General features: G+C 40.3%; 1 protein-coding gene across 1 annotated transcript in view; it reads right to left on the bottom strand.

Annotated features, from left to right (window-relative positions):
- LOC139716423 (uncharacterized) overlaps positions 1–26,598 on the bottom strand; it is a 119,615-nt gene that overhangs the window by 54,529 nt on the left and 38,488 nt on the right. Inside the window, exons 2-7 of the mRNA XM_071627968.1 lie at positions 17,579–17,746; positions 15,694–15,853; positions 6,619–6,737; positions 4,266–4,463; positions 3,808–3,990; positions 1,055–1,309 (exon numbers count right to left, since the gene is read on the bottom strand). Coding sequence (XP_071484069.1) covers positions 1,055–1,309; positions 3,808–3,990; positions 4,266–4,463; positions 6,619–6,737; positions 15,694–15,853; positions 17,579–17,746 — 1,083 coding nt within the window. The remainder of the gene's footprint in view (positions 1–1,054; positions 1,310–3,807; positions 3,991–4,265; positions 4,464–6,618; positions 6,738–15,693; positions 15,854–17,578; positions 17,747–26,598) is intronic.

Below are 26,598 nucleotides of genomic sequence, written 5' to 3'. Positions count from 1 at the left end.
TAAAAACATGTGAATCAAAGCAACATGTTAAGGCATAACTGTATTTATATATATGACCAAAGGAGAAATCTTTACAGAGGACCAATATCAGAAGCAGAGCTTGATGTGGATGAGGCCCTATCTTAAATATACGAATATATTACAAAACAATTAACCTACACATAAAACTCTTAATCTTAACGTTATGTTCCAAACACAGTTTGGTAAAAAAAAAAAATCCAACAACAACAACAACAACAACAAAAGCAACGGAGTTGATGGTGTCACCACCTCAAGACTTTCAATGCAGTTTGTACTGAAAACCTTGAAATTTCCAGTGTTTTATTTGTTTGTTTGGTTAAACCACAGTTTCAAAACTTGTGCCTGACTGACCATTATTTTGACCTTATTCAGCTAGGAATAACACAATGCTTTAAACTTTAATGGTAGAAAATTGAAGATTCGTCAGTTTTTTGTACATGATCAATGGAAAGTTGTGAGGTGATGATGACATTATCGGCTCACTCATTTGCATACGAATATTCCGATTTGTTCGAGAACTGTTTATCAAAAAATAGCGAACCTTTAACATTTCATAACTGACGAAATAGCTGACGAAATGTTTCGTAGATCGTTAGTATTTTTGTCTGAAGTCAAGTTATTTCAAAACCAGTATTACTCTTTATTGTTTTTATTTGCCAGTTGTAATAGCGTAGCAACTGCTGATTACGATTATGCTCCTCTATAGAGTAAACAAGTGCGTAATTTGTAATCATCAAAATATGAAGTATCTCATAATCGTTGCTATGAATATGATACTATTTGAAATGCGACTGTTGTCATCATTGCTATGACTGTATCTGTGATTTATGATTATAAGTAGTTATCATTATTATCTCATTGGAAAATATCACATTAGTACCGTTGTTGTGGCTAATGTATGATTGTAAGCAGTGATTAGTAGCATTATCGTTAACGGTTTATTATGGTTTCTATCATTTTGCCTTAGGCATTCTCATAATCAACGTTTCTATTACTGTTACCGTAACCGTTTCAAAGCAAGAGGTTGACCTACGCTGAACAATCCTAGTAAAGGCACACTCGGCAACGTTCTCCTCTCCGTCTTTGGCCCTGTATCGAATCGTATAGATGCCCGGATCGAGCTCCGTTCCTGGTGGCGGACCTTTGACTCGGTTGACATCAACTGTCGCCACTGAATTGTCAGTCGCTGAGGGCACTATCCAGTCAACAACAGCTCGGGTCTGTCCTGGCGGCGCGTAAATGGGGGGTTCGCTTCCGGGACAGTTGTTAAACGATGGCCCGGTTGTGTCTGTCGATGAGGACAAAAGAAAGTGGGGTATGGGATGGCAGCAGGCTTAAATTAAAATTCCAGAACAGTATTTGCTTAAATTTGCAATCTCATGCGACTGGGAAAAGAAAACTATTAACTGACATTGATTAGTGTTCAGGCTGCATTCATATTATTTCCCTTAAAACCGCTAAGACCAGGCGTCCATTAGGGCGCGGACAAGACGCGGACAAGACCCGGAAAGCAAATTTGGTATTCCGCACTACTGGAGAGGCAGAACCGCATGGTCAAGTTATGAAACCTCTCCCACAAATGGTCATTTTAGGTGGCACCCATATACCCATGACATCGGTTGACCCGTGGTGCTGAACATTTTTTTTTCTTGCACTCTTTGAACGTATATTTTTCGGAAAAGGCAATATTTTTTTTTCTTTTTTGTCGGGGATGGGATGACTGCATTTTATTCCCTTTTCTAGCCAGGGAAGGTGTTGGACAGCGATAAACTATACAGAATGAGAACAAATTTAATATTTCTCTATAGTCTTACCCACTTTACGCTCCATGGAATGTGTATTACTTTTTTATATTGTATTTGGGTGTGGGAGGAGTGTTCGAAAGTCCCAAAGTCTTTTTCTGGAAATGTAATAAGCATTGCTTTATCATAACAATCTCCTTAACATAACCCAGCAAGTCATGAATATCAGTGCACAATGACAACGTAACCACAGTTTGTCTATTCCATGACTGTAAGTAAAATTTTCTTTTTCTAATGTTTAACATCGATTTATGTTGTATTTTATATGTGGTATAATTCTGTTAATGTATTCTTTACATTTACGATGTTTATTCATCTTTGAGTTGCACAAATAAAATTGAAACTTCAGGTTCAAAATTTCATTTTTTATTACTGTAAAGCAAAGTAAAGGAATAGGAAAAATTTTCACAACTTGTACGTAATTCAATTTCAGTTTTCCCCAATGTACAATATAAGACAGTCCAATATGTGATAAACTTGCTGTCGTAATACACTGACTTGGCAGGGATCGTCAGAGAAAACCATATTGTCCATAATCATTTATAACAATCTGTAACTATCCGTTATATTCCGAAAATATCCGCAACTCTCTGTAAATATTCGCAACTCTCCGCAAGTGTTCAGAACAATTCGGAAGTTTACGCAAGTTGAAAGAAGAAATTACGTGCCGATTCGTAAGAATATCCGCAAGTGGACGCAAGTATTCTCATTTGGTCGTATCTGTCCGTATCGCCCGCATTTTTTCCCGTATGTTTTGTAAAAATTTTCTAGTGACGGCAAAGGATCCGAGGGAATCCACAGAAAAAAAAAGACTTGTATGGACGTAACGCCTGACGCAGAGCATCATGTGACTGGGGACTTAAATTTGGACGCGGAAATAAACTTCCTGACACATTCGGAAACTTGTCCTGACGATGTCCTGAGGACATCCCGCCTGTCCGGAACCCTTCCGCTCCTTCCGCAAACGCTCCTGAAAGAATCCCGCGGTGTGGGGAAGCTTCGTGAATGAAAGCGGAAGACACCAGGAATGTTTTAGGACAGCGAGGAGCCGATGCGGAATATGCAAGTGTCCGGAGCCGATGCGGACATTTTGTGATCAAGACATGAAAGAGTCGATTCAACACGTTCCATGAACGAAATGATTTTGAAAGTTGAAAAAATAGATCAATGCAGCATTATGTCAATGAAACGCAAAAAGACCAATAAGGGAGGCGAGGTCCCCATGCATCCCCCACAACCAAACCTCTCTTCATTTGATGGAGGAAAAGGTAAATATCAGCATTTTCAAGTCCCAAATGAAGGAAGCAAAGCAGAAGGAAGTGGATATTCTGCCAACTGTAACTAGGAAAAAGAAGAAGTAGAGAAAACTATGTTTTCTTTCGCGTTCTTTTCAGAAGTCATTTTCATTTGAGGGATTTCTGATAGTTGCCATTACATCTATACAGAGTGCATCGTTTAGCTCGCTTTAAATGTGACCGCCCAACTCAAACACCACAAAAGTGGAACTAGGTCATTATATATATATATATATATATATATATATATATATATATATATATATATATATAAATAGGCATAGGGCCTATATACTTGTGTTAAAAGTGGGGCCTGCTATGTTATAAGCTTGAAAATTATTTAACTTATTCAATAATGACCATCCTAAAGAGACCAGGCCAGTGCTCGTTTGTTCGTTCGTATTTATTTTGCTTCTCAAATCAAATCAAATAAAAAATGAATAACATCAATGTGACAAATTTAAGCCAAACATAACCAAATGACAAAGAAGCAGCACAAACGTTTCTAAATTACAATAGTATGCTTTAGAGGGAAATGAAGATGTGAATGAGTGCTGTGTGAGTGCAATAGGTGAGTTGAATGTTTTTGTTGGGGTCATGTTATGATATAATTTGTTTGCCTAATTGCTTTTCGTCAGTGCTTCTCCAAACAAGAAACTACGACAACAAACAATCCAGTGAATCCTCACCTGCACATTTAGGCACACTGTCACCTGTCCATCCGTTCGCCAGACACACCCGATCTCTGGAAGCAGTCGGCGGGAGCGAGTAGCCGTCATTGCACAGAGTGGAACAGATGCTGTTATAGCCATTTGAATTCGTGCATGTCAAATGACCATTCAATGGCGCCGCAAGAGAAGGGCACGATATTTCTGGGGAAGAACGAAAAATTCATCAAACTTATAGTGATATTATTATCTTCTTATCATTCATTCATCATCATTATCATTATTATCATTATCATTGTATATCATCAACATCATTATTGATATTATCATTATAATGATCATCATTATCATTTCCGTTATTATCACTAATATCAGTATTCATGAAAATAACATTCAGACAAAATGAAGAATAACTAAAAATACTGGATGAAAACCATCATCTCGCGATACCCGTTCCTATCAACAGCGATCAGCAATACCTTGGCATGTCGGGGGATTGGAGACCCAGTCAACAGTGTTGGACGTCCCAAATTCAGCGCACACTTGATCTCTCAAGCCCTCTAGGATGAAACCCTGTCTACAGCTGTAATGGCAAACAGTGTCTACCGTAGCGTCGTATGTAGAGGAACAATCATGGTAGCCATTTGGTGGGTGTGGACGAGCAGGACATTTCAGAACTGTAACGATTAACATGCAAAACATGGCCACGGATAGTGTAGGCATGCAAAGGCAAACACAAAATAAGAGATGTAGCAAAAGAAAATGGCAGAAAGGCAGAGAAAGAATATGAAAAAAAAGGAAAAGAAGAAGACCTGTGCAGTGAACACCGTTCGATCACGTTTTGTAAAGTAAAGTTCAACTCATTTGTTCGCACTAAATGATGACACTTTTCCGAAATGTGTATTAACGTGCCTTTTGAAATTACAATAGACAATCAGTGGAGATTTATTCTATATAAACCAAACGAGATAAAAGCAGCGGGTCAGGAACAGTTTGGGCCTCCTGACAAAATACTGAGGATGTGGAGACCGCGCCATCCAACATGTTAGTCCATGGGCCAAGACCCGAAAAATGGGTTGTTGGTACCACCTGAGGTGGCACAACCTTTTTGGTGTCAGTTTGTTTGTCGGGCATAGATATGCTTATCAAGCTATGATAGCATTTCCAAATGAGTAGCTTAGTCATAATAAATGAATTTTTAACCAATTTGGTCTCATTTTTATATCCCTATACTTTTGAATCGAAACTAACCGCTATACAAAGAAGAGCACTGTCTTCCGTATGTCCACAGGTGTTCTGTTGTAAACGCGGTGCGCTTAGTCTTTATTCAAGGCAGCGAAGGTAATATCCAAAGGGTTATGAGGTCCACAGCTGTCACGCGGTGCGCTTAGCCTTTATCTAGACCAATGTACCGTTATTATATCTAAAGTTCTTCATAAAAGGGATTATCTATACTGTTTTTATACAACCCTATCAACGAATACATTAATTTTTAAACAAAAATCACTCTGTTCATTTATAATATTATTCATTATAATGTATCGTAGTCTACCGGTACATTGTTTTTGCATTATGTTATATTTTTGGATGGAATAAAGCGACATTGGCGTGGTATTAGCGTTTTCACCGGAGCGTTTTTCGCCGGAAAATGATAAATAATTGAAAAATACAGTAAAATTCATGATGAATTGCTTTTTTTGTTGTTGTTGTTTTTAGATAAAAGGATATACACTGTACCATACGCTTTGGATATTCCCTTCGCTGTCTAGAATAAACACTAAGCGCTGTGGACATCATAACCTTTGGATATTCCCTTCGCTGCCTTGAATAAAGACTAAGCGCACCGCGTTTACAACAGAACACCTGTGGACATACCACAGAGCTGCATTTTACAGCTCTATGGAACATACAGAAGACAGTGCTCTTCTTTGTACAGCGGTTAGTTTCGATTCAGAAGTATAGGGATATAACAACGAGACCAAATTGGTTAAAAATTCATTTATTATGACTAAGCTACTCATTTGGAAATGCTATCATAGCTTGATAAGCATATCTATGCCCGACAAACAAAATGACACCAAAAAGGTTTTGCCACCTCAGATGGTACCAATATCTGGCCTGGCCCATGGACTATGTAGTGCTCTCTGTCCATCTCCAAACAAAACATGCGATTGTAACGTCGCCTGCGTTTTACGTCTCGCTGTTTAGTGCTTGAAATTGTAATTTCTTCACACACATGATCACCACGAGGTAGGTTCGAAGGACTGCACGTCACAGCTCAATACCCAGGAGACACACAGGCCACGAGTCATACAGTCTACCAGACATGCAGCCCACGAGACACACAGCCCATGAGTCATACAGCCCACGAGTTCGACACTAAGCAAATAAGCCCATGTGTCCGACACTATAGGCAGATAGGCAAAAAAGGCTCATGAGCGTGTTACCAGCCAAACAAGTACCATGAGTCCGACACTGATTACATCACGGGCTTAATGTACACTGTGTTGATCTCGTGGGCCTTTCTTTTTGCCTAGTGTCGGACTCGTTCGTTCAACGTATCAGAAATCCTTTGTCCCGTTAAATTTCATTTTGTCTATTGGTCGTCTCTTTGCTCTCACACACAAGAAATAGAATGATGTTGATACTGTAATAATTTGCAATGGTAAAAAATGTGTCACTGTTTGCGAAAAATTAATTAACGTGTGAATCAGTAGAGGAATATAGAAATGACCACAACCGACTCCACTTAATCCTATGACTTTCAAGGGGAGAATGCAAATGTAAGGCTCATTATGAAACAGAAGTGGATGAAAATGTAGGCCTACTAACTTTCTACTTCAAACACCAAGACACAGATGGCTCGATTCGGCACAGGAGCAGAGTCCTGGGCAATGTACGAGACCGCGTGGAGTCCTTCGCCGAATTTCTCCGGTAAGGGGATCAATAACCTGCGGCGTAGAGACAAAAAAGGAAGCGGAATAAAAGTAACTAAATTTTCAGTGGAGATGTGGGAAGGATAATGAAAGTACAAGAGTGGGGAACGTAGAGATGATATCATTCATTCTTATAACTTTTATATGCCTAATTTAGCATTCTTTTGTGACCGTGTATAACAAAACCAACGGAAAAACACTATCTTTTCTGTTAGTACTCAAAATAGATGAAATAGGTCAACCTACTCAGCTTTTACGTTCTCATATTTTCTGAAAGAACTCTTCTTCTGTCTGTTTTGCAGCTTTTCTAGAACACTAACTGTCTTTCTTTTTTCTCGAATTGTGTGCTTAGATATATCTTAGAGGTAACCTGTCATTCATAGAAAAAGACATTACTCACTTTTCACTTTCAACTCTATTGTAACCTTTAAAAGGACATGTAATTGTGTGGAAAACAGGTATCAGTTATCAATAGAATGTGCTTAATATGTATGCAAACTTTCAGCATAACCCAATAATTCCTTTACAATGGTTTCTTCGGAGTTTCATATCCTGGTTTTATTTTTCTGCCCCACTCAATGCACAGAGCACTATACTGGGTGAGATAGAATTACGAAGACCCTATACTTCACAGCTTCCTTTCTCTTGTCATGAATGTATGTATTTTATGGTTATCTAAATGTGGGCATACATGTACACATACTGGCCTGACCAAAATTGTGAAGAAGTTTCTATTTGCAGGGCCGGCGCAACGAGGGAGGGAGGGGGGGGGGGGGGCGTGCCCATTTTTGCAAAAGATATGGGGTCTCACTTTTTAGACCCCCACTTTTTTTTTTGCACGAAATATAGGGTTAAACATTTTCTCTTATTTTATCTATTAGTTTCATTTTTTGTTGTTGTTGCTGCTGCTTGTCAGGCGATGTCAGGAAACAGTCATCCATAGTGTCACCAGAAAATGTCAAGTCCCCCCTTGTTTTTGCCAGTTAGCCGATTAATCCCGAAAATGGCACTTGAAAATGTTAAGCCTTTGTTTGTAATGCTTGTCCGCCGATTAACCCCGGAAGAGGAACCAGAAAATGTTGCAGCAAATTCCCCCCCATCATAAAAAATGAATCGAAAGCCATGCTCCCATAAAGTCGGTCCTGTCACTGTGAAAAACTTAGCGCCACGACCCCTGATTTGTAAAGCTACCAGTGCATGCATGTGAAAGAATAGAGCTCACACAATACAGATCGTTCCCTTCACCCGTGTATGTAATTGTGTATTAAGAATTCCTTAGTGTGTCATGTGTGTGTATTAATACACACTGTGAGTCAATGCATACACTATACAGAACATACTTAATTGTAGTGTGTAGGCCCGTTTTCTGTAGCTCGTTATTTTAGGGATGATGCCATACACATAACTAGACAATGAGCTAGGGTGTGTGGAAGGACCTAGAACTCACAGGTATATAGCCCTGGTTTGGAGATAGTAACAGAATATTCAATAATGGTTAGAGGGAATTATATAAGCAACAGATATTACGAAGTAGTCAAAGTACCCAACGACTTTGCTCTGAGAGTTTCATCACTTCTGGCTCTGAAGCGACTTGCTTTACATACTTTAATAGTACCTGTATTACCTGCAGACATGTATGTTCGGTATCGAACATTTTTATCTACGAGAGAGCTTTACTTACATATCGATATAACAATTGTCATTCTAATGCCGATTAGAATTGCCCCCCGGTAGCTAAAGTTTCTTTGAACCCCCCGTTGCCCCGGCAACGACAGGGAAACCCCTCACACACTCCACTATATAAGCCCGCGCGCGGGCGATCTCGTCCTCTTTCGATGCCGATGAACCGGCTGAGCCGCAGATCGGGGAGGAGGGAGGGACCTATAGGTAAGTAAAGCTCTCTCGTAGATAAAATGTTCGATACCGAACATACATATCTACTTCATTACGCTTTACTTACCTATCGATATAACAATTGCCAGATTCAAACAGATCCGAGGATGGAGGGACTGCGGAAGAAGCCTCATAGGTAAAGAACCTTCGTCTCTTATTGATCATGGCTAACGAGCTGTATGCTCGCCGAGGCAGGAGGTTCAGTCAAGACGGAAAACTACTTCCTGCTAGGACAGGAGAGAACTGTAGAGGCAAAGGAGGCCTCATTGGAAATCACATCTAACAAGTAGCAGGATGTAAATGTGTTGGGATTATGCCAGTAGGCAGCCTTGAGAATATCTTTCAAGGGGACTCCCTGAAATAGGGCCCAGGAGGAAGCCATACCCCTAGTGTCATGGGCCCGCACCTTCTGAGAGAGGATCGAAGTCGTAACCCCAGCTTTAATAGCCTGTACTATCCAGCGAGAAATAGTATCAGGGGATACCGGTCCATGGGGAGAATTGATACTGACAAATAGATTGTCTGAAGTATGCAATTCCTCGGTTTTGTGAAGATACCATTTAAGGGCCCGCACTGGGCATCACAATTTGTCTTGGGAAATGGAGGACAGAGTCTTAAGGGAGGGGATGAAGACCTCACCTGGCGTAGAATTCATGGTTTGGTTCTTAGCCAAGAATTTGGCATGAGGGATAAGTCTAACCCCGTTAGTCTCCCAACGAATATGACCAGGTTTGGTAGAGAGAGCATGCAAAAAACTGCGTCTTCTCCCACAAGCGACTGCTACGAGGAGGATGGTTTTGATGGTTAGATTAGCACGAGAACTGCTGTGCATAGGCTCAAAGGAAGCCCTGGACAGAGCACGCAAAATTCTTGATAAACTCCAAGAGGGACTCAGTTTCTTCTGAGGAGGCCTAGACAAAAAGAGAGATTTCACTAGTCTATAGTCGTTTCTCCCCCTCTGAAGCCTTTATGTAAGGCTAAAATAGCAGATCTGTAGCACCTGATAGTTGAGAAGGTTAAGCTCTTGTCAAATAGATGCAGGAGGAATTCAGCAATCTCACCTACAGGTGCTGTGGAAGGATCCACTTTCTTATCGTGGCACCACTTGAAGTAGTACTGTAGTCTAGAGTCATAAGTGGCTCGTGTAGACGATCTAAGGAAGGAGTAAGATAGCTCTGCAGCCCTCCCCGAAAAGCCTGCCTGGGACGCAATTTTCCTGAAATGGTCCATAATGTGCTAGCACTTTCTGTCATGCCCTTGGTATCAATGCAAAGGGAGAGAACGCATACCCCAGAAAACCGTTCCACTGCATTGTGAATGCGTCCGTCATCAGAGCTGCTGGATCGTTGTGTTTTGTGCAATAAACTGGCAGCTGCTTGTTCAATGTCGACGCGAACAGGTCGACCTGGGGAGTCCCGTACTTGTTGAAGATCTGTTTGGCAATGCTTGGATTGAGTTGCCACTCTGTGGGGAGATAACTTCCCCTCGACAAGAAATCTGCCACATAGTTGTCTTTTCCTGGTATGTGAGAGGCTATTAGGTTCATCTCCACCGAATCGCACCAATCTAGAATGTCTAGAGTGAGGTTGCACAAAAGTTTCGATCTTGTGCCCCCTTGTTTGTTTACATAGGATACTACCGTGAGGTTGTCTGACTTTATCAGAACCGTTTTCCTCCGAACTCTGTCTTTGAAGGCATATAGAGCATTCTGTATCGCCAGCATTTCCAGCACATTTATGTGCTGACCTCTTTCTTTTTCTCCCCAAGTTCCTTGAACCTGGTCCGAGTTTAGCACTGTACCCCACCAAATGATCGATGCGTCTGTGAGAATGGTCAGGGAAGGGGCTGGGGTTGTGAATGATTTCCCCACTTGTAGAGTATTTGGGGGCATCCACCAGCGAACCACCTGGGACATAGTCCTCGTAAGACAGATAATTTTTGTCATCGGGTCTGTTTGCGGGCGATACTGACTGAGAAAAGCCATTTGGATTTGCCTTATTCTCCTTCTGCAATCTGGGACTGTGTCCAAGAGACTTGCAAGGAGGCCCAAAAATCGGAGCCAGTGCTTGGTTTGTGCGTGAGACGTGCGGAGCAGGAACTCCCCTACTAGGTGTACCTTGTCTATTCTGTGAGGGAGGGGATGGGCAAGCCTTAGTTTTAGGTCTAGTTTGGCGCCCAAGAACTCCGGACTCTGAGTGGGTTCGAGATGGGACTTTTCGTAGTTTACGAGAAAACCCAGCTTGGAGACTAGGTCTAACGCAATGTTTAAGTGACGGCGTAGTGTGTCTGCAGAGTCTGCTATTACAAGCCAGTCGTCTAGATAGACACAAATTCGAATGCCCCTTTCTCGTAAGTGGGCTGCGATTGCCTGTGCAATATTCGAGTCAAGATGCGTGGAGCAGTGTTGAGACCAAATGGCAGAGCCCGATATTGGTACACTTGCCACTGCGAAACCGAAAAAATGCTGTGCAGCATGAGCAATGGGAACATGAAGATAGACGTCTACTAAATCTATGGAGACGCCCAATCGTTTGCTTTGATGAGAGGCAGTATTTTTCGGAGATTTTCCGTGTTGAAAGTCGAGTTCGCGATGTATCGATTTAGCTTTTTTTACATTTACCATGCGGAATCCGCCTTTCCGCTTGGGGATGAGAAAAACTGGGGATATCACAAGATGCCTTCTTGTGTGGACCCGAACGATCACTCGTTTGGTTAATAGGGAATCTATCTCTTGTAACAAAGCCCTTCTTTTTTCTGGGTTTGTTGGCAGGTTGGTTTTCTTGCTTATGTCCGGAAGCAATTCTGAGAGAATCAGTTTGGGTACATATCCCTTCTGGATTATTGAGAGGACCAATTTGTTAGTTGCTATTTGTGACCATTGATGGGCAAAAACTTTGAGTCTGCCCCCTATTGGGGCGTGCCCTGCGCGCTGTTTCAGATAGTCATAACTGCGATGAATGGTCCCGCTGGGGGGGGGGGGGTAGGGTGCTGTCCCCGAGATCGTCTAAACGATCTTCCTTCCCGCTCTCTGCCTTCAGGCCTGCGAGAGTCGGATGATGACCTGTAAGAGTGACTGTACGGTTGTCTCCGATAAGAGGAACCTTGAGGGGAGCCCCTTCACGGAAAGACCCTGACCGTGGGGCATTAATTTTGGTCCCTTGAGGGTCGAAAGGAGCGGTTGGGTTTGCTCAGTTTGTAGGTGGTCTTGTCTGCAGTGCTAGACGCCGCGATGGTGTCCTCCAGTACCTGTTGAAACTTTCCCGCAAAGAGATCTGAGCCCGTAAGGGGCAGTTTTGCGAGTATGGTATCAGCCTCTTTCTCGAGTTTGACCTGTTCCATCACCTGAGTTCTGCGGAACTTGGAACATAGTAACGCTTTTCGGGCGGCCTATTCAAATTGGAGGTTTGAAATGCGCAGGAGCAAATCAGAGATCTTTTTCAGGTCCTCCCCGTCTATGGCCAAACGTCTTACCTCTCGTTGCGCCGTAGATAGCTTTGGTAAACCGCGAGCCTCATCGAGCTACGGGCTATCTTATCAATGTGGGCAATCTGCGAATCTGACCTTTGGAAGGATCGAGACCTCATACTGTTGAAATTGGTTTTGCGAGCGCGAGCTCGACTGCGGGTGTATTGAACACCGCGTTGAAATAATTAATGCCAAACTGAAAACCGGACGGAGTGCCATAACGGCTAGAGCGGGATTGCAGGGATGAATGGGCTAGTTTTGTGTAACAAGTAGCGAAGGGGATATCGAGTTTCACCGCGCTGGGTCCCTGGCTATGAGGGGACAATTCAGATTCCAAGCAAAAATTGGGCTTGGCCTCGTCTTTTCCCTCAGTATCAGTAGATTCGGCCTTTAACTGAGGACAGTATTTGATCAGCATTTCAGCGGCTGTCTGGCCGTCCCTTCTACCTGTCTGTTTCTTTGATTTTTTTTTTCAGAGGGAGGTAGCTCGTCGGTAAAAAGGGTTTCCTGACCATCTGATCTGATAGAGTGCACTGAGTGAGACGATGGGAAACTAGCACCAGTCTATTTTTTTTTTCTTGGGGGGGGGGGGCGGTATCCAAACTCATCATCGGACTAACCACCCACACTGATCGTAGGATCGCGAGAGTGGAAGCGAGACCCGATATCTTCCCCCTCTCGCTGGCGGGGGGAAGCCCTATCACGGGTTCGGCATCGGGCTTGTCGAAGAAGAGGGGCCAAATCGGTACGGGCCGCATTATCGCGTGTAGGCAGGCCGACGGACCCGGGGGGGGGGGGGAACGGAGCTCGCGATACGGTAGCTGGAGCGAGATTCCGGGGGCCTGTCACATCCCACCCGTGCGGGAAGGGACCCCGGAGGATAACTGACAGATTGCGGAGAGGTCGGAAAAACCGAGGAACCTGTAGAATCGAACGCCCGTGCCGGAAGGGTTCCCTGGTTTTGCGTAAGAAAAACCGTTTGTAAAGCCTGTATGAAGAAGTTGCAGGCCGCTGTGGGATCAATCGAGTTGGCTGGTAAGAAACTCGCACTGATGGTATCTACGCTAGCAGGCTGGTTTGTGTTCGTGGGTTCATTGGAGCCTACCGACTTGGTCGGCGGGGCCAGAGCAGGATCGGTGGGTTTCACGGCAGGAAAAACCGCTGATTTTGAGCCTGGTTTTTCGGCCGGACCGGGAAGAGAGTGCTTTTTAGGGGCACTCTTTTTTCCCTTCTTAGGTGGTGGTGAAGAGGCAGGAGGCACAGGATTACTACATGAAAGTCTCTTTTTTTTGTGCCCTGCCCCGCTTTAGCGGTGTTGGATCCCGCCTTCGTTGTGTCGTTCAGTACAGCCTCCGACGTAGTGTCCGTTCGGGGCGGCGAAGAACGCGACGAATTAGGCATATTAAATGCACTAACCAGACGTCAAGAAACAAGAAACAACCAAACTCGGCTAAGGAGCCGATAGAACAAGGGAATATAACTAAATAGTAACTAAGAAAACGAACCAGATAAGGTTAAAATGGAACGATCTTTTCTGTATGTACGTAGAGCTACAACGTGGGGAACTCGTTGTGCGCAGCGGCGGCAGAAGAAAGAGGACGAGATCGCCCGCGCACGGGCTTATATAGGGGAGTGTGTGAGGGGTTTCCCTGTCGTTGCCGGGGCAACGGGGGTTTCAAAGAAATTTTAGCTACCGGGGGCAATTCTGATCGGCATTAGAATGGCAATTGTTATATCGATTGGTAGGTAAAGCGTAATGAAGTAGATTTGCTATATTATGTGGATATTGGATTACTTGGTGCATAATTGCCTGTTGGATTATCATTTGCAACTGACTGGGCACGGTCGTCACGACATTTGGATACGACACGAGTCACCGTAGATTTATACATGGATTACCGTATAACCTGTGACCTCTGAGAGTTCATCTGGGAGGACCACTTCTCTGTATTGAGGATCATTCATCTGTGCATCAAAGGCATTATTTACCATTTCATATGAAACAAAAAACCGAGCTTTAGTGCTTCAAAATAGTTCTAAAATGAATGTGAGTTAGGGATAGAAACAACCCGTGCAAAAAAGTTAATCAGTATAATCAATGTTAAGCATTGTGAAATAAACAAAGAATAAACAATAGCCAAGATAAAACTGTCTCTAGACTAAACCGTCTACTATGGGTTAATAAGAAAAATAGTGATATCTATTCATATTTAAGGCTTTATTGCTAAATTTTTATATGGTATAATGTATAGTGATACAACTGACCTCCACATATGCATCACATGTGATAACTTGGAACATTTTTTTAAAAAATCACTGCTCTCGAAGATAAACAATACCTTTAAGCCTCATCTCTTAGACATTTCCAGGGGATTACATTCAACTGTAACATACTTTAATTATGTAAGTGATCATAATGGTTGATTGTACTAGGATAGTGATTTACAGCGAAAATATTGTTATTGATAAAGTGCCTGAACATTAATTCATTGTTCTTTGGTGTAATCATTTTTAGTGTGACTTTGGTCGTAACACTCTGTAAGCGCTTTTCCAGAACCTTTCCAGCACCTTCTTTCCAATGTTTGGATAGGTTGGGGAAAGTCCATTTCATTGAGTTATACAGAGTCTGTTGTTTCAGAATCCGCCCTTAATTTAAATTCCATGATCGGTGATCGGTTTTGTGATGCAGGGTCACATTAATTTTGTAATCACTTTAACTCTTCGTCCTGCCCAACCTCCAAAATCTTGACATCCCTGCCCTTTTGTGAACATTCACAGCTCTAGTTTACCATGGGATTGCGATGTGAGTACTCTTGTTCAAATCCTTTGGAACCGTCATTGTGGTAGGGCCTTCAAACTATTTAAACAGCATCTCAAGATGTTTTATCTGTACATAATTTCACGCTTTGATATGTTCTGAGAGCTACCATACACAACATCATGAATCATAAATGATGATATTGTTGACGTCACTGGTACTTCTGTCATTTACATTGACATTGTTATTCTTTTACTGTTTTAATTTTTCGTCATATTTATTCCTCATTGTTATTTCTCAGGTGCTTTTCACAATTTCATTGGTGTCTACTTGTAATATCTCATTAAAGGACTAGTATAGTTTTGGTCGAGACCTAACTTCAGGTTTTTAACATTTTTTTGGGTGAGATAATGAGAAAGCTCTTATGAAATATGAAAGAGCATGTAATTCCAAGAGGAATTCAACATTTTATGAAAATTGGTTAAAATGGCCGAGATACCCAAAACAGAGCAATACTAATAAAATGTGGGACCCACATCTAATACTACGATCGCTTTTTTGCTGTCTCAGCCATTCCAAAACCGATTTCATATGATAAACTTTGAATTCCTCTTAGAATGGCATGCTCTGTACCATTTCATAAGTGGTTTCTTGGTATCTCGCTTAAAATTTAAAAGCCAAATCCTCAGCTCCACCAATACTGTTCCATCCCTTTAAATTCTAATTTGAATAAATTTGAATAAATAAATATTTGAATAAATATGGTTAGATTCAGCAATGTGTATCATTTAACCGCGGTAAATGTTGACAACATTTCGCAGTCTCTCAGGCTTCGTCTTACTTATCAGTACTTACTCTACACTAACGGGGTTACTTTCGGTGTCGGTAGCTGAAGGCTCGGACCAAAAGTGTGTGCTGATTGGTTCAAGGACAGTCCTCTTTCCTAGATTTGAGGCTGGCTTCTCTTCATTACATTCTTCGTAAGGACTTTCAAACGTCGGTGGCGAAGTGTCAACTACATATTTATTGAGGGAAAGATGAAGTAAACGTAATCAAATCTTGTAGCCGCGTTCGAGGGCCATTTAGACTGCGCTGATGAAATAATGTGGAATGTAGTCCCTACTGACTTGACCCTTCTGTGAAGGAAAGCTTATTGAATTGTTACAAAGACATTAATGCTATCACGAGTCGACAAGCTCAATGAGGAGCCACAGGAAATTAACTCATGACTTGAGAGCACCAGTTGTACAATGAGTTAAGATATCAATGATAATAGTTATTGAGATGTTCAGCTAGTTTATTATGAAAAGAGCTGTTTCAATATCGTAGTGAATACATCAATGAGTACAAATGGATTAAATTGGTAAATCTGCTGATTTTAGATGTAATCGTCAGCCAATGCTGTATGATCACATTAAAAAAAAATGGTAAACGTTTTGTTCGTTTTATAAAACAGATGATACGCATTGCTTTTTTTCCTGCCGTCGCAGGGAACAGAGTCCAAGCGGTGATTATGGAAACCAGGTTTAAACTCACTCGGCTGAGAATCGTTGGTTTAACATTCCATTGTTTGTTTTTTTTCCACAAAGAAATTTTATTCACATGAACATTCAGGTATACAATAAATGTCACATACAATACAAAAAGACAAATGATCCAAAATTTACAGACAGCTGCGAAACGACTAAATAATGTAAATACGATTTCAATTGATATTAGATACAATCTAATATTTAATTTTTCAAAGCACTCAGTGAGCACTCTCGCAATCTCAGATTCTCTCTTGTTTTCTAGATTAATAAAACATCAAATGAGAAGGATCTATTTTAGGCGTTATATAAAACAAATAATAAATGTTTTTCATTCGTGCTATGGACAGAATATTTCATTCGGTGAAAGATGAAATGTAGATCTATTCAACTCGGCTGCGCCTCGTTGAATGGATCATTTCATCTTTCACCTCATGAAATATTCTGTCCATTCTCCATTGCACTCAGAAACATTCATTATGAAGAGTTTGTTCGCAAAAACCGATAAGTCCATTTTTGAAGAGTTTGAAGTACGGTCTCGGTCATAAAGTACAAAATATACCTTCTAAATGACATATTGGTCCCTACTTATATAAAGGTACATTTTTGAAGTCATGGTCAAAGGAAGCAAATATTTTCTTATTTTTCTCTTTATTTTTCCCGACCTTTAATCGCAAATATCTCCATGTGGCAAATATGGACTTATCGGTTTTTGCGAACAAACTCTTCATTTGTATACTATCACATGATATTCGGTGTATATATCGACATATCTTCATTCCATTGTTACGTTATGTACACAAGTCTAAGCAATACACTCTGACTGGTGCATCCTACTGACACTGATTATCAAGGGAAACATTTCATGGTCATTTGGAATCCTAGAGATTTGAAGGAAACATATTTTTTCGTCTGTTAGTTTTACAATGTTAAGCTGTTGCTCTTTCTCTATATATATTATATTGATATGACATTTTGTGTTGATTTACCCACGCATTGATAATCAAGAGAAAAACGGTCGATGCATTTTAGCCATCAATGACTTGTTGAATTAATGATTTGATTAATTAATTGTTTTTTCTTCTCTCTCTCTCTCTCTCTCTCTCTCTCTATATATATATATATATATATATATAATATATAGTGTGTGTATATCATATCTATATATTTAGTGTATATATTAAACTCATGAAACATGGTTTTGCACCTACCCTGTGGTGGTTCTTTACATGCGAAAGAGCCCAAAATACCTCCAACGGTGCCGCCGATAAGGCCTCCCACAACTGTGCCAATTAGTCCAAACGCTGACCCGACTACTGCTCCTTGCGTTCCAAGGACCACTGTAGGTGGCACCACACATTCAGCTCTCTTGCAACAATCTTGCAGAAATGAAAAGAAAAGTCGAAATTGGTGGCAAGTTAAGCGTGCTCTATTAAAAAAAAAAAAGTTTCTCAAACCATCACGAGAAGAATGTGTGATCAAACACCAAGAACTTAGTCTAGCGGGCGACGTATTTTTAGCCTAAATGGCCCGAATTTACGAAGGTGGTGCAAATGAAACCATGGTTTAAACCATGGACAAAAACCATGGAACGCCAAGTGTAGCAGAGAATATTTCGTTACGAAATTGGTCATTTCGTCGACAAAATGACCGTTTCGTTAACGTTAACGAAATTTCGTGGGCAAAATGTCCATTTAGTTACAAAATGTTGTAATTTCGTTACAAAATAATCATTTCATTGACAAAATGACTGATTTCTTAATGAAATATTCCATGCGACACTTGGCGCTCCATGGTTTTTGTTCATGGTTTAAACCATGGTTTCATTTGTACCACCTTCGTGAATTCGGGCCAATAAAACCGTGATTGCGAGTCAATAGAGGGCGCGACGGTGTGGAAGTCAAGTCGACTAAAAATACGTTTAAACCTCCGAATAGAGGAGTGGAACCGGGCGTGGCAAGACAGTTGCCAGCCTTCAATATCGAAGTTTCATTGGCTGAGCACCAGTGTCAATCAAAACACACCGCAGAGCCCAAAGGAATTCTAATCTACTCTCCTAGGTATAATGCAGATTGGGCCGGATGCATACACGCTAGCAATTGCTTATGCTAGCCTTTTACTCGAATCCGTATGCATAAAAACAAGCAATTTCTTGTGAGCAGAAGCTTTTGCTAGCAAGCACAAGCAATTGCTTGCTGCCCGCAAGCAATTGCTTAGAGACCAATCATTTGCTTAAAAACGAATGCATAAAACATACCTTTTACTAGTTCTTGCTAGCAATTGCTTACGCTTTTCCAAGCTCTGTAAAATGAGCTTGAGCTTTTGCTTATCTGGAACGTTCCCTTTTAAGTGTGATTTTCATATTCATGAAAGAAAGACCACCCTTGTGAAGGAGTGGTATAAATCTATAAGAAATTACTCATAAGTAGAGTAAGAAATTTTTCATTTCAACAACGGGAATGTCCAGTGGTTAGCATGCAAAATGTGATGAAAAACATGTAGGATGTCTGACTTCGGTGGAGAGCAAGGAGACCTATCTCCACGTGCGATCTGGCAGATCCGGCCAACTGCAAGCAGTGATGGGAATCAGCCAGTAATGCGTGTTTGTGTGTAGTTGTGTGTGCGACTGTGTGTGCATTTATGAGTGTCACTTCATAGCTCTTCTGCTATGTCAGGAAATGTTTCCGCACACACATGCCCTTTCAAATACCTGCTGCCACACTCGCCTTTGTTCTTGTGTTCGCACAGGCGTGACGTCCCTTTTGTTGAAAACGCAAGCAATTGCTTGTGCGGGACAAGCAAAAGGTATAAGCACCAGCAAAAGGTTATGCATATGGATTTAAGCAATTGCTTGAGCTAGACCTTTTGCTAGACGAGCTTGTGCTTTTGCTTGAAGCAATTGCTTACAAGCAATTGCTTGTTTTATGCATTCGGCCCATTGTCTCTCTATAAGAATAGAATTTCTCTGTCTCTTTCACATTATAGTATTTTGTCATTCTTTCCCATTCATTATGAGGTGTATAACATCTTACCTCAGCAGTGGCGTATCTAGGGGGGGGGGGGGGAGGGCAAGGGGGGCACGTGCCCCGGGTGCCACTCCTTTGGGGCGCCAAAAATGGAAAAAAAAACGAAAAAAAAAAACGAAGAAGAAGAAGAAAAAAAGAAAAAAAGGGAAGAAAAGGAAGAAGAAGACGAAGAAAAAACCCTCGCCCGGACGGGGGGTTGCCGAAAACCAAATCAAACAAGATAAAAACAAAACATGATGATGATGCAGATAAAATGACAATGTATATTGTGTTCTCACATGTCATCTTATATTAAGCAGGCAAAATGTTACACGGAGCAGCGGCTGCAATTTCTTTCGTTCTGAAGCGATCGCCGACTGGATCAAAGGAGGGCGCCAACGGTTTCGAACAGGGGGGGGGGGGGAAGGGTGCGCAAAAAAATCAAACAAGATAAGAACAAAACGTAATGATGACGCGGAAATATACAAATTTCGGCTCACTCGCTCGTACTAATTTAGAGTATTTTTTCATGTCCTCTGTTTGTTGGGTATAAATCGTTATCTATAAGGCCGTCACTATAATTTCGTGATTAGAATTGTAAGATTTAATAAGCAAAAAATGACAAGAATTCCATGTTTTGTAAGCTGAAATACAAAATTTTCGGCTCGCTCGCTGCGCTCGCTCGCCAAAATTTATCAAAGAAAAAAGAAAGATAAGAACAAAATGTGATGATGACGCGGAAATATACAAATTTCGGCTCACTCGCGCGTACTAAGATGGAGTATTTTTTTCAAGTCCTCAGTTTGTTCGTATAAATCGTTATCTATAAGGCCGTCACTATTCTTGATTAGAATTGTAAGATTTAATAAACAAAAAAAGAATGACAAGAATTGCATGTTTTGTAAGCTGAAATACAAAAATTTTCGGCCCGCTCGCCAAAATTTATCAAAAAAAAAAGAAGAAGATAAGAACAAAACTTGATGATGACGCGGAAATATACAAATTTCGGCACACTCGCGCGTAGCAATTTAGAATATTTTTTCAACTCCTCAGTTTGTTGGTAGAAATCGTTAGGTTATCTATTAGGCCGCCACTATATCTTGATTAGAATTGTAAGATTTAACAAGCAAAAAATAAAAATAATTCCATGTTTTGTAAGCTGAAATACAAAAATTTTCGGCTCGCTCGCCAAAATTTGTCACAAAAAATAAGATAAGAACAAAACGTGATGATGACGCGGAAATATACAAATTTCGGCTCTCTCGCGCGTACTAAGTTTGAGTATTTTAGTTTGTTGGTATAAATCGTAATTATCTATAAGGCCGTCACTATGTCTTGATTAGAATTGTAAGATTTAGTAAGCAAAAAATGACAGGAATTCCATTTTTTGTAATCTGAAATACAAAAATTTTCGGCTCGCTCGCTGCGCTCGCTCGCCAAAGTTTATCACAACTTATTACATTTAAATCACTCTCAAAAGACCCCTTTTAAGTGCTTGAAAAAGCGTATAATTTTATGAAAAAGCATAAAGTCCCTACCGGGATGGAGTTGGGGTTGAACACTTTTTCTGAAATTAGGGGCGTAGATTTCCGCGTTTGCCCCGGGCGCCGTTTTCCCTAGATACGCCACTGTACCTCACTTCAAATAAAAGACTAATAGCAATCAATGCAAGTACATGCATTTGAAAATTCACGAGGGTTCTGCACGTGGAAGCTACTCCAAAATTACAGCCGAATGCAAACTTTTCACTGTTGTTATTAAGTCTACGAGATATTCACTGTGATAGTTAGTTTTGAAAGTGTTATTGATGAATTTCTCCCATTGGTATTTTTTTTTTTCACTTTGGAAAAAACTCTATATTTTCCTATTAAAGCTATTAAGATATTTGCTAAATATCAATAAAATGTGCCGTCAAGATAACAATGGGCCTGATGCATAAACGCTAGCAATTGCTTGTGCTAGCCTTTTACTCGAATCCGTATGCATAAAAACAAGCAATTGCTTGTGAGCAGAAGCTCTTGCTAGCAAGCACAAGCAATTGATTGCTGCCCGCAAGCAATTGCTTAGATACCAAGCATTTGCTTAACTGTATAAACGCATGCATAAAACATACCTTTTGCTAGTTCTTGCTAGCAATTGCTAACGATTTTCCAAGCTCTGTAAAATGAGCTTGCGCTTTTGCTTATCTGGGACAAGTATCATTTTCTTATGGAAGAAAGACCACACTCGTGAAGGGGTGGTATAAATCTACAAGAAATTACTCATAGGTAGAGTAAGAAATTTTTCATTTCAACAACGGGAATGTCCACTGGTTAGCACGCAAAATGTGATGAAAAACAGGTAGGATGTCTGACTTCGGTGGAGAGCAAGGAGACGTCTATGGCAAGCCGTTTGTGTAAAAAGTCGATAAACTCTGTTTTTCACTGATAAACTCTGTTTATCACTTGATAAACTGAGTTTATCAACTGATAAACACAGTTTATCAGAAAAACTGTGTTTATCAACTGATAAACATTGTTTTTCAAGAAAAACTGAGTTTATCAAGTGATAAACAGAGTTTATCAGAAAAACTGTGTTTATCAGTTGATAAACTCAGTTTATCAAGTGATAAACACAGTTTATCAGAAAAACTGTGTTTATCAACTGATAAACATTGTTTTTCAAGAAAAACTGTGTTTATCAGAGAAAAACAGAGTTTATCGGAAAAACTCTGTTTATCAACTGATAAACACAGTTTTTCCGATAAACTCTGTTTATCACTGATAAACTGAGTTTATCAACTGATAAACACAGTTTTTCTGATAAACTCTGTTTATCATTTGATAAACTCAGTTTATCAGAGAAAAGCAGAGTTATTCAAACCTTCTCGGGAGTGGGCACTAGCAGCATTTAATACGTCTGCTCTGTTAATACGTACATGTACATACATGTACATGTACATGTGCAAGTGTACATTCTTGCGCACTCCTAGCCTGACCAGACTAGACCGCTATGAAGCTAGCTGTACTGCAACGGAACGGCCGGTGTCACGGTCGATCCGTCCCGGGTTCCGGAGGAACCGATATACTGGCCGAATCCAGTCGATTAGTTCCGCGGAACGAATATACCGCACAATAGGCAGTACGCAGAAACGTTTCGCAACCGCTGATCCTATCCGGGTTGTGCGAGTAGGCCTCATTAAAAACAAAATTATATCTGTTTATTGTGGATGTCTATACCAATTCCAAAAATCTAAGAAAGCTATTTCTTCATTTTTTAAATGATATCAAGGACAAACCTATTTTTACGTTCTGATAATTTCCCTTTAAATGAATCATATTATAGCCTCGTACAAGTGGCGCGAAGAAATGAATTACTGTAGGGCCTACAATGTATTAGCTAAATAGCAAGCGCAAATACGTACGAGTCGATCATCTGGAGCCGTTGCACAGAGTGTGCGATTAGCCTTTATTTATAGACAAAACTTCAAAGAACAGTTCCACGAAAGAGCATGATAATACAGCTGTACTATAGTAATAGGTCCTACATTTATAAGAGACTGCTTGAAGTGGGAAGGAAGAGAGGGGAGGTTTTGCTGGTAGGGTGCAGCAAGGATAAACATTTTTTTTTTCGGTGAGCTTTGTTCTGATAAGAAAATTATTGTTCAGCTGTACTTCAAAACAAATAAGGAAAAGTAGAAATTACGCGGTGCGTAATATATGTCCCCGCCGGAAGTAGCATTTAGTAGCAAAATGTACAATATAGGTAAAAAGATGAAGGTCAAAGGTCAAAGAAGTCAAAGGTCAAAATTCTATGTAGAAGTTTTGAAGCCCTCACCTAGTGCCATCACATAAAGCAAACGGAATCGAAATCGGGTTAGAAATGGCGAAGGAGTAGCATTTTGTAGCCAATGTACAATAAAGGTAAAAAAATCAAGGTCAAAGGTCAAAGAAGTCAAAGGTCAAAATTCTGTGTAGAAGTTTTGAAGCCCTCACCTAGTGCCATCACATAAAGCAAACGGAATCGAAATCGGGTTAGAAATGGCGAAGGAGTAGCATTTTGTAGCAAAATGTACAATACAGGTCAAAAATCAAGGTCAAAGGTCAAAGAAGTCAAAGGTCAAAATTCTGTGTAGAAGTTTTGAAGCCCTCACCTAGTGCCATCACTTAAAGCAAACGGAATTGAAATCGGGTCACAAATGGCGAAGGAGTAGCATTTTGTAGCAAAATGTACAATATAGGTCAAAAATCAAGGTCAAAGGTCAAAGAAGTCAAAGGTCAAAATTCTGTGTAGAAGTTTTGAAGCCCTCACCTAGTGCCATCACATTAAGCAAACGGAATCAAAATCGGGTTAGAAATGGCAAAGGAGTAGCATTTTGTAGGCAATGTACAATATAGGTCAAAAATCAAGGTCAAAGGTCAAAGAAGTCAAAGGTCGAAATTCTGTGTAGAAGTTTTGAAGCCCTCACCTAGTGCCATCATATAAAGCAAACGGAATCAAAATCGGGTTAGAAATGGCGAAGGAGTAGCATTTTGAAGCAAAATGTACAATATAGGTCAAAGGTCAAGGTCAAAGGTCACAACTGAAATTCTGTATAGAAGTTTCAAAGCTCCCATGTAGTGCTATCATATAAAGCAAACAGAATCAAAATCGGGTTAGAAATGGCGAAGGAGTAGCATTTTGAACATTTTGATCACACACGGACGCACACACGGACGGACACACGGACGGACGGACGGACGGACGGACACACGGACGGACACACGGACACACACACGTACGGAGCCCGTTTCATAGTCCCCTGCTCGAACTGAGTCGTTCGGCGGGGACAAAAATAATGTTGGTCTAATAGTCTGCAAACAAATTGTTAATGTGTATGCAGGGGACTAAAATGGAGCTTTGCATGTGGATTTCATTTCATTTATTTATTTTATTCTCATTTTCTTTCAACAAAACAACACAAAGTATATCAAAAATGCAATCATAAGTAAATATACATTAGAAAGTATGACATTCAATGGTAATCAACAAACTAATGAAGATATGCACACATACTGGAATTACAAAGTAATGTTTGGTTACTAGCGCAGCAATACGTATATTGCAAGCGCTAGTAGCATAGCGCCATAGCGCTGCGATTAACGAGATATCAAACAGTGAAAACACCCTCTCTTGTGGAGAGATAAATAACTCTGCTTATCAAAGTGAAAAACTGTGTTTATCAACTGATAAACTGAGTTTATCAGAAAAACTGTGTTTATCAACTGATAAACTCTGTTTTTCACTGATAAACTCTGTTTATCAATGAAAAACAGTGTTTATCAACTGATAAACAGAGTTTTTCTTTGATAAACTGTGTTTATCAACTGATAAACACTGTTTTTCTGATAAACTCAGTTTATCAAGTGATAAACTCAGTTTATCAGATTTATAAACTCTGTTTATCAATTGATAAACAGAGTTTATCGCTGATAAACAGTTTATCTGAAAAACAGTGTTTATCAGTTGATAAACTCAGTTTATCAAAGAAAAACTCTGTTTATCAGTTGATAAACACTGTTTTTCACTGATAAACAGAGTTTTTCTTTGATAAACTGTGTTTATCAACTGATAAACACTGTTTTTCTGATAAACTCAGTTTATCAAGTGATAAACTCAGTTTATCAGATTGATAAACAGAGTTTATCGCTGATAAACACAGTTTATCAGTTTATCAGTTTATAAACACAGTTTATCAGTTTATCAGTTTATAAACACAGTTTATCAGAAAAACTGTGTTTATCAGTTGATAAACTCAGTTCATCAAAGAAAAACTCTGTTTATCAATTGATAAACACTGTTTTTCACTGATAAACAGAGTTTACCAGTGAAAAACAATGTTTATCGACTTATTACACAAACGGCTTGCCATAGACATCTCTCAACGTGCGATCTGGCAGATCCGGGATACTGTAAGCAGTGATGGGAATCAGCCAGTAATACGTGTGTGTGTGTGTGTGTGTGTGTGTATAGTTGTGTGTGTGCGTCTGCGTGTGCATTTATGAGTGTCATCTCATAGCTTTTCTTTTATATCAGGAAATGTTTCTGCACACACATGCCCTTTCAAATACATGCTGCCACACTCGCCTTTGTTCTTGGACGTTCATCAGTTAAAGTGAAGTCCATGTCATTATGTAAATAAAACTATAGGTTCATGTACTTGTTTTTCTTCTACGGGACTTTGAGGAATATGACTAATCTGCCGTCCTGTACAAAAAGAATAGCGTTACAGGATCAAGACCATGATTGGCAACAAAATCGGCAATGACAAACTTAAATCCCCATAATTCTTTCAAAATCCACGTTATTTTCTCCAAATTTGCAAGAATTGCAGAAAAAGGTAAGCAAAACGAAGAAAAGGTTTTAAAGTTAGGGTTTACACTCTCATTCTTGAGTGAGCAGCGCCCTCACGCGGCAGAAAACACCGAAATATCTCAAATCCTTCTCATCGACATTTTCTGTTAGGGGTGAGTAAGAGGACAAGGTTCATAAAACTTATGCTGTACATTCAAAACCCATGTCATTTTCACAAAACTTGACCAAATTGTAAAAGAAGGCTAAGTAATTCAAGAAAAATGATAAAAAGTGGGGGTTCATGTGCTCGATTTTGTGCTAGCTGCGCCCCCATGCGACATATATCATCGTCAGTCCCCAAAATCTGGTCAGGAACCTATGCAGGGATGCCCTGACAAGATGGGTTCATAAGACTTATGCTGTTCATTCAAAACCCATGTCATTTTCACGAAACTTGGCCAAATTATAGAAGAAAGCTTACTTCGTCGGTGTTTTCACGAACCGACGCTATTTCGATTTTGGTCAAAATTTTCAAAATCGAGATATTGGTACCAAATGAAAGTGCTTTCAAAACTCTACCAAATCCCCAAATTTTAGATCACAAAATTAATTAGTCTTAATTTTATCAAAGAAAGAAAAAAACGACGGTACTCGAAATATCGAGAAATTGAGAAAAAGGGGTTTCACGAACCGACGCAGGAAAGATACGCCGGTTCGTGAAACCCGAATTGCTAGGGTGAAGAGCAATGCGGGTTTTACGAACCGTCGCAGTTGCATTATTTTGAGCTTTGTTCAACTTACTGGCCTAGAATTAGGTTTTGGCCCTAATCCAGATCTCAGAGTGAGAACCAAACCTTCTGAAAGATGAATGACGACCTAAGCCAGCCCACTGTCCACGAGTGAAGTGAATGGTA

The sequence above is a fragment of the Diadema antillarum genome, unplaced genomic scaffold (assembly GCF_040938485.1).
Source record: "Diadema antillarum isolate AM-2024a unplaced genomic scaffold, OU_Dant_1.0 scf00000065, whole genome shotgun sequence".
Taxonomy (NCBI): Eukaryota; Metazoa; Echinodermata; class Echinoidea; order Diadematoida; family Diadematidae; genus Diadema; species Diadema antillarum.
This window is presented reverse-complemented; position numbering and strand designations above follow the sequence as displayed.